At 32.9% G+C, this 17,651-nt stretch overlaps 1 protein-coding gene across 1 annotated transcript in view; it reads right to left on the reverse strand.

Moving 5' to 3' along the window:
* Positions 1 to 101: 101 nt before the first annotated feature.
* Positions 102 to 17,651, reverse strand: part of LOC149791085 (uncharacterized) — a 100,758-nt gene continuing 83,208 nt past the window's right edge. The window contains exons 20-21 of the mRNA XM_089973003.1: positions 15,502 to 15,648; positions 102 to 243 (exon numbers count right to left, since the gene is read on the reverse strand). Coding sequence (XP_089829129.1) covers positions 102 to 243; positions 15,502 to 15,648 — 289 coding nt within the window. The remainder of the gene's footprint in view (positions 244 to 15,501; positions 15,649 to 17,651) is intronic.

The following is a 17,651-nucleotide window of genomic DNA, read 5'->3' on the forward strand; positions in this document are numbered from 1 at the left end:
TGTGACATTATTTGATCCTGTATATCTATTGGCTGTATGTTCAACATGAAAACATAATATTCTTGCATGCATTACGTACACCATTAAAAACATGGAAAGTCTTACCGAATATATTTGCGCCATGCCAACTGTATTGTAAGTGCTGCAATCTGTTTATGAAATTCCTCTTCCCCTGCCCTTAGTCTCATTGTACGTACAGCTGATTTGGCAGTCAGGAGAAATAAAAGTGATCTGTTTTTGTGACTGAAAAACAAAGATGTGCTTAATCCACTGTGTAACATGAGTGAGAAAAAAAAAATACCAACAAAAAACTAATAAAACAAAAACTTACAGTAACAGATGTCATAAAATGCACATATAACATTTCTGACTACTGCATTATAAAAGAAATGTAGCTTTGGAGGTGGACATTGGGGAGGAAGAAAACAGCTTATCTAAAGTTATCAGAAAAATCATATCTCTATCAATGAGTATGGTTTAAAGGTCAAAGATTCTAAGAGGTTAAGTCTGATTTATTTATAGTAGCAGTGGATACATTGGTGTATTCCTGTCATTTGTACACACTTAAAAGGCCTTAATGCTTTAATGATTTCTGTAAAATTTGGTCAAATTCTGCAAGGTGGTTTTTGAGGTGTTTCTATCTTTAAACATAATGGCCATATTTCATGGCAGATTGTCATCTTTTTTTCTAAATTTACAAGGTCTAAATGTCAGGATGATCTCAATCAAATATGGTTTTGAGAAGAAAATCATTTAATAATTTTTCTATTTCTAATAATGGTGGCCATATCTTTAGCAGATGAGCACAATTTATACAAAATCAAAAGGCCTTTGTACCTAAATGTGGTTTGAAATCACTGATGCATAAACAAATAGCAAAATTTATTTTCCCAATAGTGTATCACAACAATATTTCAAACTATTGACACAGGACAGCAATAAATGCAGAATGAAACATCAGCTAAGTGACATAAACTGTCCAAAAATGAATATTTTCTTGTCGTCTGTTTATCCTGTTGAATGAAATTAACTATAAGGCCATTTAGTACCGCACACTATTTTGCTGACTACTCATAACTGCACAGACCCAGATCTGACAGTACTTTATGTGATGGCAGATCTGAGTCTGTGCAGTGTGAAGATGGACTTGTCTTATAAGCGAGTACATATCATATATATGTATCCGCATAACTTTCACTTTGTACCTGTTATATTTACTAAATTAACAGCTACACACACTGCTTTTAAAGTCAATGAGATACGGTGATGGTTTTTTTGCCTCAGCATAGAGGCTTTCTGAAGGAGAAGTTCTAAATGTACCCAAAGAAAATCTAAATCCCTGACTGATTATTAGATGAAGCAAGATTTACAAGCTAAGTGCATACAATCTGCTATTAGAAATAATAAATGAATATACTTCTTGTCTACTTTGCAATATATATATATATATATATATATATATATATATATATATATATATATATATACTTACATTACAGTACAGTTTTACATAGATATATGCTGCATTACACTAGTGTGGTAATAGAGATAATACAGTATTGCATAAATACATTACAGTATTGCACAAATATACTATAGCATAATATAGATAATTCCCAATAATACACATATATATTAAAGTATTAAATATATATAACACTTATGAATTCATCTAACAATTTTACTCTGTTCAAAATGTTACTGTCTCATATTAAAACATATAGTGAGTAAATTCAAATTTTATAACTAGTAACTAAACTGGTTATTAATCAAGGCAGCACATGATCAGTTATCTCTCAATTATCTAAAATAATCTTACCAGCCAAGAGAATTCCATTAGTTTACACGCCTTAATTCTGTTTAAAACTGAGCCCTGGTAAATTCTTTCAGAGATTAGAATCTTATGCACATTTTATACAAAGCAAACACCTTGTAAACTCTACTGAGATCTACGCACAGAGCGATTATAATTGCCAAGAAGGACTCAATGATCATTATTCAAAGTTCAACATGTTTACACTATCACACTGTGTACTGGAGACCAAGGCATTAATTTATGTGTATACAGACCTCTTACCTGTACTGTATACCACACCAACACATTATCTGTTAATGCAAGACTGGAAAGGCCAAATCAATGCCTCTATCTATCTTTTAAATTTAAGTTTAAAAATAAATCAAGGTACAATACAACTCTTAAATTTGAGGCACCTGTCTGACAAAAAGGGAACTTAAGATTTTGAAGATAAAAATAAAGCCAGTATAATTTCAGACTTGCTATCATCAAAGTTAGAGAAGGTCATATGTGTAGCTATCATCAGTTTTGAACTGTCTGACATCAGACGGAATGATGCTGCAACAAGAAAGCATTAGTTAACAAGAAAGCAGTTGAGATTAGTTTTGATGGAATGGAATGGTATCTGTATTGGTCATATTTAATTGCAAATTTGTATGTAGATAAATAGTGATTTGTTATGCTATTAAGGAAAATCAACCATCTTCTAAATGCTTTCTTTATCCAGTACTGTTCCTTAATAATTGTAATTGTACATTGTTTAAGAACATTCTTATTTATACAAGCCCCAACACAGACCTCTTCCATTCTTATGACAGCATTAATGACAATTACATTGCTATTAAACTGTGCTGTACAAATATGAGAGCAAAGCACAGATGTACATTCCCGTATGGGCGAAAACATCAATAATTTAAATGATGATATGAGGGCAAATTGTATTCAAGCATTCCCATGAGTGCCAAACAATTTTCAGAGCCAAGATTTCTTATGACACCCACTGGCTAAATGTGCAATACAAAGGATTAACTATGATGGCTCTAAAGCACTCACCATTCCAGATCATTGCCATCTCACCTCTGTCTGCATGGGTTCGAGTCCAAGGCTTGGATAGCATGGGTATGTGGGAAGGCCTGCCAGTAGCTTTTCATGGGTCGGTGGTTCTTCCCTGGGTTTTCCAGGGTTCTTCCTCCACCAGTTATACTGGCCGCCATTTATAACCTATCTTGTGCTGACAAATGGTGTTAAACCCTAGAACAACAACAACAACAGCAGACCTAAGCTTCACCTATTTGTTAAAATGAAGTATTAGTGCTGATACACTGTTACATGAATGGAAATTTAAGAACTTCCCAACAGTCTTGACATAGGATTAAGTGTTGGATTAATAATAATGTGAACTACAATGATATAAACAGAGATAAATATAAATTATGGACAAGTTTCTGGTCAGGGGTAGCTAATTACAAGAAAGCTGATGGAAAACAAGACACTGTCATGAAAAGGAACTTGATTATCTTTTATCTGTTGATCTCAGATAGATGAAACATACAAGTAAACATTTGCAACATATCCATCATCATGACTGATGGCAAATTACAAGGCAACTGGGGCAATTTATGTAAATGATAAAAGTGCTGATTACAGCAATCTTGGGGCAACTGCAAAACTTTCTTTTTAACCAGAAAAATCTGCTGTGCAACCAGATTTAGGACCAAAAGTAGGAAAATATGTTTGTAAAGCTTTATGGCAATAGGGATAACAATCTTTGACTTACAAATGAATGGGCAGTGGAGATCAGACCATCCCATAAAGCTCTACTGGTCCAATGACAGTAGAGGTAAAAGAGAAGTTAAAAAATAAATAAAAAAGTCAGTCAAAAAACAGTATGAAGATGAGCAGACGACGAGGTATCTACTTTGTGCTGGGGTAAAAGTAAATAGTGGATATTTCAGGGTTTATTATATATATACATATATGGTAGCTGATCCTGCCTAATCTGATGCCAAGATCTGAACCTGCATCCTTCTTGTCGCTAGTCCAGCATGCGAATCATTGAGCTACTGTGACTGCTGTTCAAACAGCCACCTCTTGCAACATAAGAGATGGTGAATCAGGTCTATTATACAAACACAATCTTACAGCGGGCTGCGACGACAAAGAATATAATTTCATAGCAACATTCCAGGTGAGAACTTGAGTTCTGTATGGCACTTGGCAAGGACCTGTTGCCAAATTCTCATGGTGCAAGAACTGATGCACAGAAATTAAGAACAGCTCTATTCTTAAACCACAGAAAAATACATTTTGTTTTCATCCAAATTTTAAAAAAAGAGTCAGAGCGAGGTAATTTTTCTTTCCCAAAACAAAGTAACAACAAAAACACTTGGAAACCTTTTTCCAAAAATGTCAGAAATGTCCCCCCCGCCGCTTTAGTGTTGCACTTAATATCAAAACATTTCTATAATCTCTGATCAAAATTCATAAATGCCTTTATTTTTCATTGTTTGGCTTAATTTTAATTAAAGATGCAAGAAAACAAGTGAAAAATCAGCAGGAAATGTCATTTTTAATCTCATCTATACAGACATAAATCGTTTAAATTACCCCCATATTGTGCTTGAAAAATGATTACTCTAAAGTGTTTATTTCAAGTTATTGGTCAGTCACTCAATATAAATTATGTTTAGTTGTTGATTTTTATATGCATAACAGCCACCGTTTTGCAGGCCACAAAACTCAATGCCTTTCAGATTCCTGAATTATCATTTTTTATCAATGTAAACAGTCTTGCCAAAATTATAGAGCTCAAAGCAATTCAATAAACATTTCACAACAGTTTTTTTGCAGACAGCATCTTGGCAGAAGTTTGTCGTAGCAATTATGTTGTTCTGTATGTCATTTCATCTATCCATTCATCCACTGTCTAAATTACCTGAGTGTTCAGGGGCCCCGAGTGGCCGAGTGGTCTAAAGCGCTCTCCATTATGGATCAGTGTCATCTCACCTCTGTCTGTGTGGGTTCGAGTCTCGGATTTGACCAATGTGGATATGTGAGAAAGCTTGCCAGTAGTTTCTCATGGGTCGGTGGTTCATTCTGGGGTTTCCCTGGGTTCTTCCTCCACCATTAATACTGGCTGCCATGTATAGCCTATTGTGTGCTGAAAAATGGCGTTAAACCCCACAACAACTACTACAACCTGAGTGTTCATGTTTTTACTCTTTCTTTTAAAATTCCAATACTCTTTTCTCCCACCCTAATCAGATTTAGAGTATAGGTCAGATGTGGTTCAACCTGCAACTAAGGCCATATTTTTGTCACTCAAAATATAAAGTGCAAAAATATTTGGCCAAAAAAAGAATTAAAAGTTCTTCTAATAGTATCATTATAAATGATTATTATTAAAGAGGTACCAATAGATTGGATATATATTTCAATGAATGGCAAGGCAAGATGTTTTACTCAACCAGGGAGACATATCAGCAAACACCTTCCACCGACCTGATTAAATGTTAGCAGTCATAACCTAGATAATAAACTTGTCACAGTCTTGTTATACAAAGCTGACAGAAGCTTAAAGTTCAAGTGTCAGAAACTTTTGTCATGGAAAAAGAAATGATTGAAGTTACTTAAATATCTTCTAACTTACACTACATGAAACAAATTATTGTAAAAAAATAATTCAGGGTTGTTTTAACTGTTGTAGAAAATATGGTAATACTTTAAAGAAAAAGGCACATTAATGGTGTATGCTACACTTTAATATGTGGTGATCATTTAGTGCCAAAGCAACTGTAATTGGCTTTTTAAATTTTTGTAATGGAAATAATCATACTCTGGAATATACCTGTAATAGTATTATAAACAAGCAGCAAGAGACAGTTAACCTGGAAACATTGTGTGCAACATAGGCCCAGCTTTGTCAGCAACAGCAAGTGGATGATTATTTTACAAAGTTTGTAAAATTGTTTCTGTTTAAATACAGTATTGACTCTAATGATAAGGTGTATGGCTCTTGTGCTTCTTAGTGTTAGTGTGTCTCTAAATCTGTCCACTGCCAGCTATCTTGACATCATTCCTGCACCATATGCAAAATGCAAACTTATCATCTAGTCTAGATTTTGTGATGCCAGGAAATTCTTTGGCATACTTGTTATGAAATTTCTGTCCATGCTTTCTCTTTTTATTTGTTTGTTCTGGTTGCAGATCCATCTCTGGAGATGACTACTCAAACAAAGAAGTTAACAACTGAACAAAAACAACATGGGCTTCAAGATTTAAATCTGACCAATGAAAGTGCAGGAGTTAATATTCGACCATAGAATTAAGGGCTTTCTGTTTGCTCCCATGGCTCTGACCTTTTCATTAGTAGCCATATTTTATGGTGAGTCTGCATCACATGTACTAATATGAAAGACTTTTAATGCCAGGATGATGTCTGCCAAGTCTGTTTGAAATTAGTTCATTTAATTATCAAGAAAAAGATGAAAATGGCAATGTTAAAAGGAAGATAATGTACGATTTACATAAAATGGTATCTTAAATTTATAAAAAATGTTTTTTTTTTAAATGTCACTTCTAAGTATTGCTATAATTTCAGATTGGCTTGAATAAAAGAAGGTAATGATGATTTTAAAAATAGACTTTGTGGTAATAGATTTTATAAAATACCTGCACTGTGTGCTAAAGAAATTATTATCTGGATATATTTTGTGAGGTTAATGATCATTGTAGTAAATGCACACCAACAATTGTCATAAATAATGATCCCATTGCATGTAAGCACTTATAGAAAGAGTTAGCTCCCTCTGTCTGTGTTGAGAACTCTCAAAGTTAATGGTTGTCTCTCTTTTCCCATATAGTCACACTGATTACAATGCATGCAAGATTCATTTTTTTGACTAATTTAACCCATTAAGTAGCAATGATACATGAGACCTATACAGTAGTTAGTTCCATCAACATTATGATGTTTTATATTTTGTTCAGCTCAGCATTATAAATAATAATGCCATATGTAGCTCAGTGAATTTTCAAGTGAGCATCTCAAAATGTAGCTAATATTACCAATTTGTTTTACACAAAAATAATTTAAACAATATTGTATCCACAAACAGAATAATACCATTCATTCAATACAGGCTGAAATGAGTAATCGATGTATGATAATTTGCTGCGTATGCTGGTCCTATAGTTATGGAAAAGTCCATTTTTGACATGGGTCAGAGCAGTTATTGCAACAGTCATGTTTCAAAGATAAACAAATACTGCCTGCTTATTTGTCAAATCAATATTTGGTAAAAATTTAAAACAGGTACTAAATGAAAACCATATGATTCAGATGATGTTGGTATCCCTGTGGCATGCAATGCATCCTATATTTGCTCAGTCCTGTATAAAAAAATAGACTCTTCCATAACACCAGGACCAAGATTATATATATGCAGATGGCTCTTTTTTTTATCATCCATACTGAACAAATGGTGTTACTTTGTGTGTTGCTACAATGGTGTTACTTTGTGTTGCTACAAATGGTGTTACTTTGTGTTGCTACAAATGATGTTACTTTGTGTGTTGCTACAAATGGTGTTACTTAGTGTGTTGCTACAAATGGTGTTACTTAGTGTGTTGCTACAAATGGTGTTACTTTGTGTGTTGCTACAAATGGTGTTACTTTGTGTGTTGCTACAAATGGTGTTGAAATCATTGATGCACAAAACAATTTGGATAATTTTTATCAACATTTCAAGATGCTCATGTTAATTTGTTTTACTGAGCAACAGACACAGATACAATTCACAATGCCAAACTGAATGAACTATAGGTGGATTTCAGCAGCTGTTCTCCCACAAGCCATTCCAGGATCAAGAATCATTCCTTTGTTAATGTAAATTATTTGGTGAATTCAGAAGAAAAGTCGTGTGCACTTATTAAAGCACATGTGCATATTATGTTGAATGCAGTTTAAACACAGATTAACTGTAAATATCTTGTGATCCAAATATTCATATTATGTTATTTTCACCTAATCTCTTACTGTGACTTTGTCCTTTCTTTTGTCCTTAATACTGTCCCCCTATGTATCTAGTATAGGGGGCACTCCACCGATATTACATACTTCTGACAGAGTGATGGGGGAAAGGTTTGTATTGCAACATGCACAATGGAGAAAATGCTGGTGTATTAATTTTCACATAATGTGGCTGATTTCTTTTTACATGCTATAGTGGTGGAAATCATACATGATGTATGCACAAAATGGATCAACACGGCTGCCCTATTTCCTCCAAAAATCAGCCTGAATTAGTGAAAAGTACAAAACTGTAACAATTAAAATAGGGAAAACTAATTTTGCCAGAGTAAGCAATATCAGCTTCTGAAAGTGCAATGAATAAAATAAAAAGATAAAAAGTTATCAGCAAGTTTATTTTCACAATTTATTTTTCAAGTCAGGGAAGTAAAAATGACGAAGTGGAACTTAAAGTGTGTTGATATCTCAAGTAAGGCCAAAAAAGGGAATTAAAAGTTCTTTCAACAATACCTAAAAAATATACGGACTTTATAAAAAAGAATGGATAATCAGTGCAGAAACCTGGAAAATTATTTTTCTTTAACAAATGTAACCATCCATTCAGGAGAAGCAGCTACAATAAGATTTTTCAGATGGCCACAGTGATGGCCATATTCAACATCAGATCAGCCCCATATTCAACAAGCACCAGCTAGACATCATACAAAGTTTTATGTTACATGTTTAGGCTTGAATAAACAGCAACCAGAAAAAGAGTGAAAACAGCAAGCGCTGAAAAATTTAACAAATAATTTATTTCCCTGGAAAAATATTGTAAAAATGAAAAAAAAAAAAAAAAAAAAAAAAAAAAAAAAAAAAAAAATAATAAAAAAAAAGAACTTACGGTTTTAAGAATCAAATCCAAAAATAGTCCAAGAATAATCCATGAATTAAATTTTAGAAGTCCTAATAATGAAATGTTCTAATGAATCCAAGTTTGATTCCCCGAAGAAGAATCCAAGATGGAAGACAATGACATATACTGTATCCTTTGTGGCGCTGGAATGTCTACAGTTCTGTGTTATTCACAAACAATAATCTGGTGTTTGAATTAATGAAATGTCTTTGTCCAAGAATTCTGTATGAGCACTCAAAAATTTCCAGGAAAAAAAAAAATCCTTTTTTCGAATCAAATAATTTCAAATAGACATTAAAATGTAATTCCCAAAATGACACAACAAAAGAAACACCTTTACATCCCAGTGTTTAGAAGCCCAACTGAGAGATATCTCTATAAACAATGATTATTCAGTAACTCGAAACGCAAAAACAAACTCCTGGATGAGGGTCAAATTTCCACAACCTTTGAGAAATATTTATGTATAAAAGCACATAGTGCCAGTATGACCTTGACAAGAACCAATCATTTTACTTTAAGAATATGATAAAAATAAAAAGTTGTTTACTTCTCTCACAGATTTTTGAATTAAGGTCGGGAACTAGGTCAGCTTTAAGTGTTTACAAATGAACAGTCAAGGTCAAACTATTTTCTGGAAAAGTATCAAGTTTCTAGCAAAAAAAACCTACATATTCTGACATATAATTATATTAAAAATAAAAAGATTTTAAGAGTTACAAACAATTAAATCAAATCAAATATAAATGAAATCAAATATATGTAGCAAAAGTATTTTATTGAAAAGCCCATGCTGATATGGCCAGCCATTCAGGAGTAGCGATAATAAGATTTTCAAAATGGCCATTGTGACAGCTATATTTGATGGCCAGGAAGCAGCTTGACCATAAGCAGTACCATTTTCATTTAGGAACAACTAGACCATTGGATGAATGTGTGTCTCAAGTTCTGAGACAATCCTACAGGTAGTTTAGGAGTATTAGTGATAACAAACTTTTACAAATGGATGGGTGGATGGACAACAGATGACAATGGATGGACGACAGACAAGCTGAACTGGTCTATGATCAGTAGAGCTGAAAACCAATCAACAAACAAAATATTAACCAACAAAATGTTTACAACAATAAATGTATTCAGTTTGAATGTTGAAAATTCTGACTTTTGAAACTGTCTTAAGTTATCAAATTGCAAGTAAATAACTCAAGTTGCCCAGATTCCGTAATATGTGGTAAGATTGGGAATCAGTCCCAAAATCTATAATAAATTAAAATAGGTCTAGTCCTGACAACATCACTAATTAGATCATGAATCATGGTGATAATATGTTTAGACTGTAGAAAATATGTCTAGTCCTGACAACATCACTAATTAGATCATGAATCATAGTGCCAATATCTGAAGACCATATAAAAGATTTCTAGTCTTGATGACAACACTTTATTAGATCATGAATCACAGTGCTAATATGTGAAGACTAGAAAAGATTTCTAGTCATGAGAACATCACTAATTAGATCATGAATCATAGTGCCAATATCTGAAGACCATATAAAAGATTTCTAGTCTTGATGACAACACTTTATTAGATCATGAATCACAGTGCTAATATGTGAAGACTAGAAAAGATTTCTAGTCATGAGAACATCACTAATTAGATCATGAATCATAGTGCCAATATCTGAAGACCATATAAAAGATTTCTAGTCTTGATGACAACACTTTATTAGATCATGAATCACAGTGCTAATATGTGAAGACTAGAAAAGATTTCTAGTCATGAGAACATCACTAATTAGATCATGAATCATAGTGCCAATATCTGAAGACCATATAAAAGATTTCTAGTCTTGATGACAACACTTTATTAGATCATGAATCACAGTGCTAATATGTGAAGACTAGAAAAGATTTCTAGTCATGAGAACATCACTAATTAGATCATGAATCATAGTGCCAATATCTGAAGACCATATAAAAGATTTCTAGTCTTGATGACAACACTTTATTAGATCATGAATCACAGTGCTAATATGTGAAGACTAGAAAAGATTTCTAGTCATGAGAACATCACTAATTAGATCATGAATCATAGTGCCAATATCTGAAGACCATATAAAAGATTTCTAGTCTTGATGACAACACTTTATTAGATCATGAATCACAGTGCTAATATGTGAAGACTAGAAAAGATTTCTAGTCATGAGAACATCACTAATTAGATCATGAATCATAGTGCCAATATCTGAAGACCATATAAAAGATTTCTAGTCTTGATGACAACACTTTATTAGATCATGAATCACAGTGCTAATATGTGAAGACTAGAAAAGATTTCTAGTCATGAGAACATCACTAATTAGATCATGAATCATAGTGCCAATATCTGAAGACCATATAAAAGATTTCTAGTCTTGATGACAACACTTTATTAGATCATGAATCACAGTGCTAATATGTGAAGACTAGAAAAGATTTCTAGTCATGAGAACATCACTAATTAGATCATGAATCATAGTGCCAATATCTGAAGACCATATAAAAGATTTCTAGTCTTGATGACAACACTTTATTAGATCATGAATCACAGTGCTAATATGTGAAGACTAGAAAAGATTTCTAGTCATGAGAACATCACTAATTAGATCATGAATCATAGTGCCAATATCTGAAGACCATATAAAAGATTTCTAGTCTTGATGACAACACTTTATTAGATCATGAATCACAGTGCTAATATGTGAAGACTAGAAAAGATTTCTAGTCATGAGAACATCACTTTATTAGATCATGAATCATAGTGCCAATATCTGAAGACCATATAAAAGATTTCTAGTCTTGATGACAACACTTTATTAGATCATGAATCACAGTGCTAATATGTGAAGACTAGAAAAGATTTCTAGTCATGAGAACATCACTAATTAGATCATGAATCATAGTGCCAATATCTGAAGACCATATAAAAGATTTCTAGTCTTGATGACAACACTTTATTAGATCATGAATCACAGTGCTAATATGTGAAGACTAGAAAAGATTTCTAGTCATGAGAACATCACTTTATTAGATCATGAATCATGGTGCTACTATGTGAAGATGTAAAATGATTCCTAGTCTTTAAAACACTAATTAGATCATGAATCATGGTGCTAATATGTGAAGATGTAAAATGATTCCTAGTCTTTAAAACACTAATTAGATCATGTAAAATGATTCCTAGTCTTTAAAACACTAATTAGATCATGAATCATGGTGCTAATATGTGAAGATATAAAATGATTCCTAGTCTTTAAAACACTAATTAGATCATGAATCATAGTGCTACTATGTGAAGACTAGAAAAGATTTCTAGTCCTGACAACATCACTTATTAGATCATGAATCATAGTGCTACTATGTGAAGACTAGAAAAGATTTCTAGTCCTGACAACATCACTTATTAGATCATGAATCATAGTGCTACTATGTGAAGACTAGAAAAGATTTCTAGTCCTGACAACATCACTAATTAGATCATGAATCATAGTGCTACTATGTGAAGATGTAAAATGATTCCTAGTCTTTAAAACACTAATTAGATCATGTAAAATGATTCCTAGTCTTTAAAACACTAATTAGATCATGTAAAATGATTCCTAGTCTTTAAAACACTAATTAGATCATGTAAAATGATTCCTAGTCTTTAAAACACTAATTAGATCATGAATCATGGTGCTAATAAGTGAAGATGTAAAATGATTCCTAGTCTTTAAAACACTAATTAGATCATGAATCACGGTGCTAATATGTGAAAACTAGAAAAGATTTCTAGTCCTGATAAAAACAAATTATATTAAGCTACACCACAATACAAAAAAACATAAGTACAACACTTGTTCCAGCAAGTTAAAAATTTTTTTTAATGATGGCCATGTGAACATTTAGGCCAATTATTAATTGCAAGACCTTCTTCATCTAATGTTTTGTTGAGATTTAAACACAACATGGAAAGCTTCCTTAAGTTGAATGCAAGCTTAAAGTTTGATTTGTCATTACAAAACACTTAATTCTTGTGGAGTGTGTCACCAATGATTTTTAAATAGATAAAACTTCAGATGAGTTTTGTTCCTATGCTGTTTCAAACAAGTTCTAAATTCCCCCTAGTCTGAACAAAGCACTTATGTAGTTCTGTATTTATTACATATCCCCATTTTAGCCATACATCCTTTTCAAATTTTGTAATGTATACTTTTAAGACATTGTACAACCCTCTTAAAAACCCACATGTGATGCACATAACTGGGGCTAAGCCTAGATATATATACTGTAAAGTCCTGTCATCAATCTGTCTGTAGTACTTTGAAAAATTCAAACATTTTGTATGGGACATATCAACAAATTTAAACTGCTGTCACAGGCATGTACATTTTTCCTTACTTCTCAAACAGAACATTGGTTTTTGGCCAGTAAGTGACCTTTTTTTATCCACCCTACTTACAACATACACACACTCACATCCAAGCAAATTTAGGGAAAATTTCACAGAATAAAATTAATTAAATACAGTCAATTTTATACAGAAAACTAAATAAGTTACAGTCATTTCAAACTCTCTATTATTATGTGTTCATTACAAGATGTTCTTGATGCACTGAACTTAAAGGTGATAATTTAAACAAATATTTTTAATAAAAATAAATTTTGGTCTCTTTCTAACATGCAGATAAAAATATTAATAATTAACAATGATTTGGATATTTTAACAAGAAAATTCTAAACAATATTGTCCTGTTTCCTTCTCTTTATTTTCTATTTTAACAGTTGCAATAATTTACAATGTAAAAAAACATACATATCCCTGATTGTGCCCAGACATCAATAAATCTCAACAACATTGTAAAGATGTAATTCTTCTAAATTTGTATCATTGTCCTAACAACTGGTGCTCCCTGTGAGATGTCTACCATTATGCTGCAAACGTTTTGTCTGTTTTATCGTCACAGTTACTAAAAAAAATTTGATTCTTCTGCAATATTAGTAGATAAACTATAAGCTCCTCCATTTAAACTGACTCCTTATAAAAAAAATTATCGAAGAAAACAAATTTCACAAAACACATTTTTGGAACTCTGAAGCTGAAATGGTTTTTGGATGATTTAGTCTTTCCTTGTCAATTTACATTGTGGAATATCTCTTCTCCATAAGTGTTGCATCTGGGACTGAAATAAATTGGTGCATGGTACACAAGATTTCTTCAACCTTTTTGCTTAAAGTCATTGTGCCCAGGATGAGCATTTTGTGGCACTTAGCAAACACTTTTACGTTCAAATGATGTTGCTGTAGTTATTATTCCTTAATTATCTGTTTATCTTGACATGGCTCCCTTAGTCTGTCTTACTTTGTCTGGATTTGAAACTTCCAGTGCAAGATTTCAAAGTCAAATTACTCAGTCTCTATCTCTCTCCTTCTCCTTGTCTCATTTTGGTCTCACTTTGCACACTAGCTTCATCTGAGAACTCAATGTAAAACATTTACTCCACAAAACTGTTTTCAACTTCAACTATGATGTAGATAACATGAAAAGCCCATAAAGTGATCTTCATTATTTATGGTACTCTTACATTATCACAAGTGGTAAAATTGGTTCTTGTTATCTAATATGACAGCATTTCTTAAAATTACAAATGTATGTTGACATTTTGAATAATTTCAAATGTTCAGCAATAAATCAGTCCCAAATTTGCTTACTTTTAAAATAAATGTTTAAACATTGTTTAATCATTTAATATTTGAAGTTGGAAAAGTAGTTCCAGACAGGGTGCGTGATACATAAAAGTTCAGATGTGTGATATGGAGTAACAGACTGAATATCTATATCAAACACCCAATCAGCCATGTAAGATTAAACTGGAATGTAATAAATAAGAATACCATAAATGCTACATTATATCAGTACAATGTCAAGTTATTTGGAAACCATTTTTCTTTTTCCATGTAAACTGAATGAAAGTTTAACCTCCTATCACTAAATACAGTTCAAAATATGGAGATCTGGTTGAAGCCGCTGTTGTGACCCCTGATGGTACCATCTTGAAACAGTTACCGGTTAAAGCCTCCAATTTACCATAAGAATTACATCTTTTGGGATTTCCCTATCCACTGAAAGCCTTGACTTTGGACAGTTTAACCTCCAAATAAATGAGGTGTCTTCCTCATGTCAAATGTAGGCCATCTACAAAAGTTAGTCAAGGCATGTGAAAGCAGTTTTCATGAAACTGTTTTTCTTTGTTTTAGTTGCTATGACCTTGCCATTTGACATTTTGATCTAAATATGAGTAGGTATCTTCCATGGCTCAAATGCAAGCCATATGCAAAGTATGTGATAATTAACTCAAGGCATTTTTATGTGGAAATAATTTTCTTCTCATACAATTTTACCTTTGTGTCTTTCTTTCAAAAAAATGCATGCTATTTACAAAGTCTGATCAAGATATGCAGATAGATTTATATGTGAATAAAATTTCCCTTCTTTCAGTTCCTGTGACCTCAACCTTGTACCTTTTGAGACCGAGATCTACAGGTTTATTTTCTTTGCCCCAAATTTCAACATCAATGTTTTATAAATGTAGATTGTGGAAAATGAGTTATCTTGCAGAAAAGAAATAGGGAAGAAACTGAATGACAGATGGAGAGATGGATGGACTGACAATATAATAAAATAATACATTATGCATTATGGCAGACAAAATACGAAAAAGTGATGGATGATAATTTTACAGTAATTTCTTTGAACACTTACTTTTTCCAGGCCCTCTGTATTTTCAGTGCTGCAAGTTGCTTCCGTCTGAAATCCTTGAGTCTGACTGCCTCCCCCCTCACCAATGTGTGTGCATCTTCATGCTTTTGAAGTATTGTTTCTTTCTCTGACAGTATATCTTTTTTTTGCCTGTGGAGACATGAAAGTATGAAAATCATTCAGCTTTGACTAATTTCACATATTAACAGATGCAACAAGATTATTTCTAGGATTTTTATATTTCTTTATACACATGAAACAACACTTTGATCACCATTATGACCATCATTACTCTTCATCCAATGAATCAAAGGTCAGAGGTCATTGAGGAAAAGTGATTTATATTTTTAAGTGTAGTTTGTAATAGAATGCTGAAGGAATTTAGGAATTTGGGTATGTTGTGTACAAATTTATAACTTCTCTGATGCATACAAATGAACACCCTGTTGAATATGCAGTTGTGTATTTTTACTCTAAATGGCCTATTGCCAAAAGACAAAATCTGAATGTCTCTGAGCATGTGTACCAGTCTGTCACAATGAGGAATGCCTATTTAGGGATTTCATCTCCTTGGAGCATGTGTTTACCAGTCTGTCACAATAAGGAATGCCTATTTAGGGATTTCATCTCCTCGGAGCATGTGTTTACCAGTCTGTCATAATAAGGATTGCCCATATTGAGATCTCCTTTTCTTGAAGCATGTATGTACCATCTGTCAAAATAAGGAGTGCCTATTGTGGGTTTTCATACCATCTGTCAATATAAGGAATGCCAATTTAGGGATTTCATTTCCTTGAAGCTTGTGTACCATCTGTCAAAACAAGGATTGCCTATTTTGGGATTTCATTTCCTTGAAGCTTGTGTACCATCTGTCAAAACAGGGATTGCCTATTGAGGGATTTCATTTCCTTGAAGCTTGTGTACCATCTGTCAAAATAAGGAATGAATATTGAGGGATTTCATTTCCTTGAAGCATGTGTACCATCTGTCAAAATAAGGAATGCCTATTGAGGGATTTCATATCCTTAAAGCATGTGTACCATCTGTCAAAATAAGGAATGCCTATTTTGGGCTTTCATTTCCTTGAAGCATGTGTACCATCTGTCGAAAATGAGGAATGCCTATTTTGGGCTTTCATTTCCTTGAAGCATGTGTACCATCTGTCAAAATAAGGAATGCCTATTGAGGGATTTCATATTCTTAAAGCATGTGTACCATCTGTCAAAATAAGGAATGCCTATTTTGGGCTTTCATTTCCTTGAAGCATGTGTACCATCTGTCAAAATAAGGAATGACTATTTTGGGAATTCAGGATGCTGCTGCTGCTTTTACAGCTTCAGATATTTAGAAATCATATTCTACATTAATGGCAATAAATTAAACTAATGTACCATACATACTCACTACTACAAACAAAGTAGATTTCGATCAGGCTTTATATAATGTGGCACTAGATCTGGGTCCTTGTCGCTTGTTCTATTAATTACTATTAACAAACCACATAAATTCAGCTCTATCGATGTATTATGTGATGGCAGTTCTGAGTGTTTGCAGTTGGGCTTGACCTATCGGAAAGTATATTCACTACACAAATTCTACTTTTAACAACATGGCGCTTCTGTTATCTAACTACTTACATGGCTGAAAGTAATCGTTATAACCAGGTAATGTAACAAATGCAACATTTTTAATTTATACACTTTATAGCATCAGAAGATTTTCAGCGAAACTTCTGGAGTTTGTTTGGGAAATGAATACTTTAATTGATATGTATAATAAGTACCCGCTACCCCCCAATCTTATCTATATTCAGTATTGTATGATAATTGATGAAATGATGAAGGTATAGACTAAGGAATGGATGGATGTCAAGCCATACAAAATAATCTGCTTTTATCAATCTGACCACAATTCATCAAAAAGAATATTTATTTTTACAAAACATGTAAAAAAACTGCACCCCACCACCACCAAAATATATGTCCATAACGTTTTAAAAAAACTGCTATAATGGCTTGAAAGTCTAAACAGGTTATCTGCATATGCATACATACATGTCTGCCTAATTTTGTTTTTCCTGCCACAAGCGAATTCTGCTTACTATTGAAAACAAGGTTTTTGAGGGAAAACATAAGACCAAATAATTGAAAAAT

The sequence above is a fragment of the Sinohyriopsis cumingii genome, chromosome 10 (genome assembly GCF_028554795.1).
Source record: "Sinohyriopsis cumingii isolate HCF-2022 chromosome 10, ASM2855479v2, whole genome shotgun sequence".
Taxonomy (NCBI): domain Eukaryota; kingdom Metazoa; phylum Mollusca; class Bivalvia; order Unionida; family Unionidae; genus Sinohyriopsis; species Sinohyriopsis cumingii.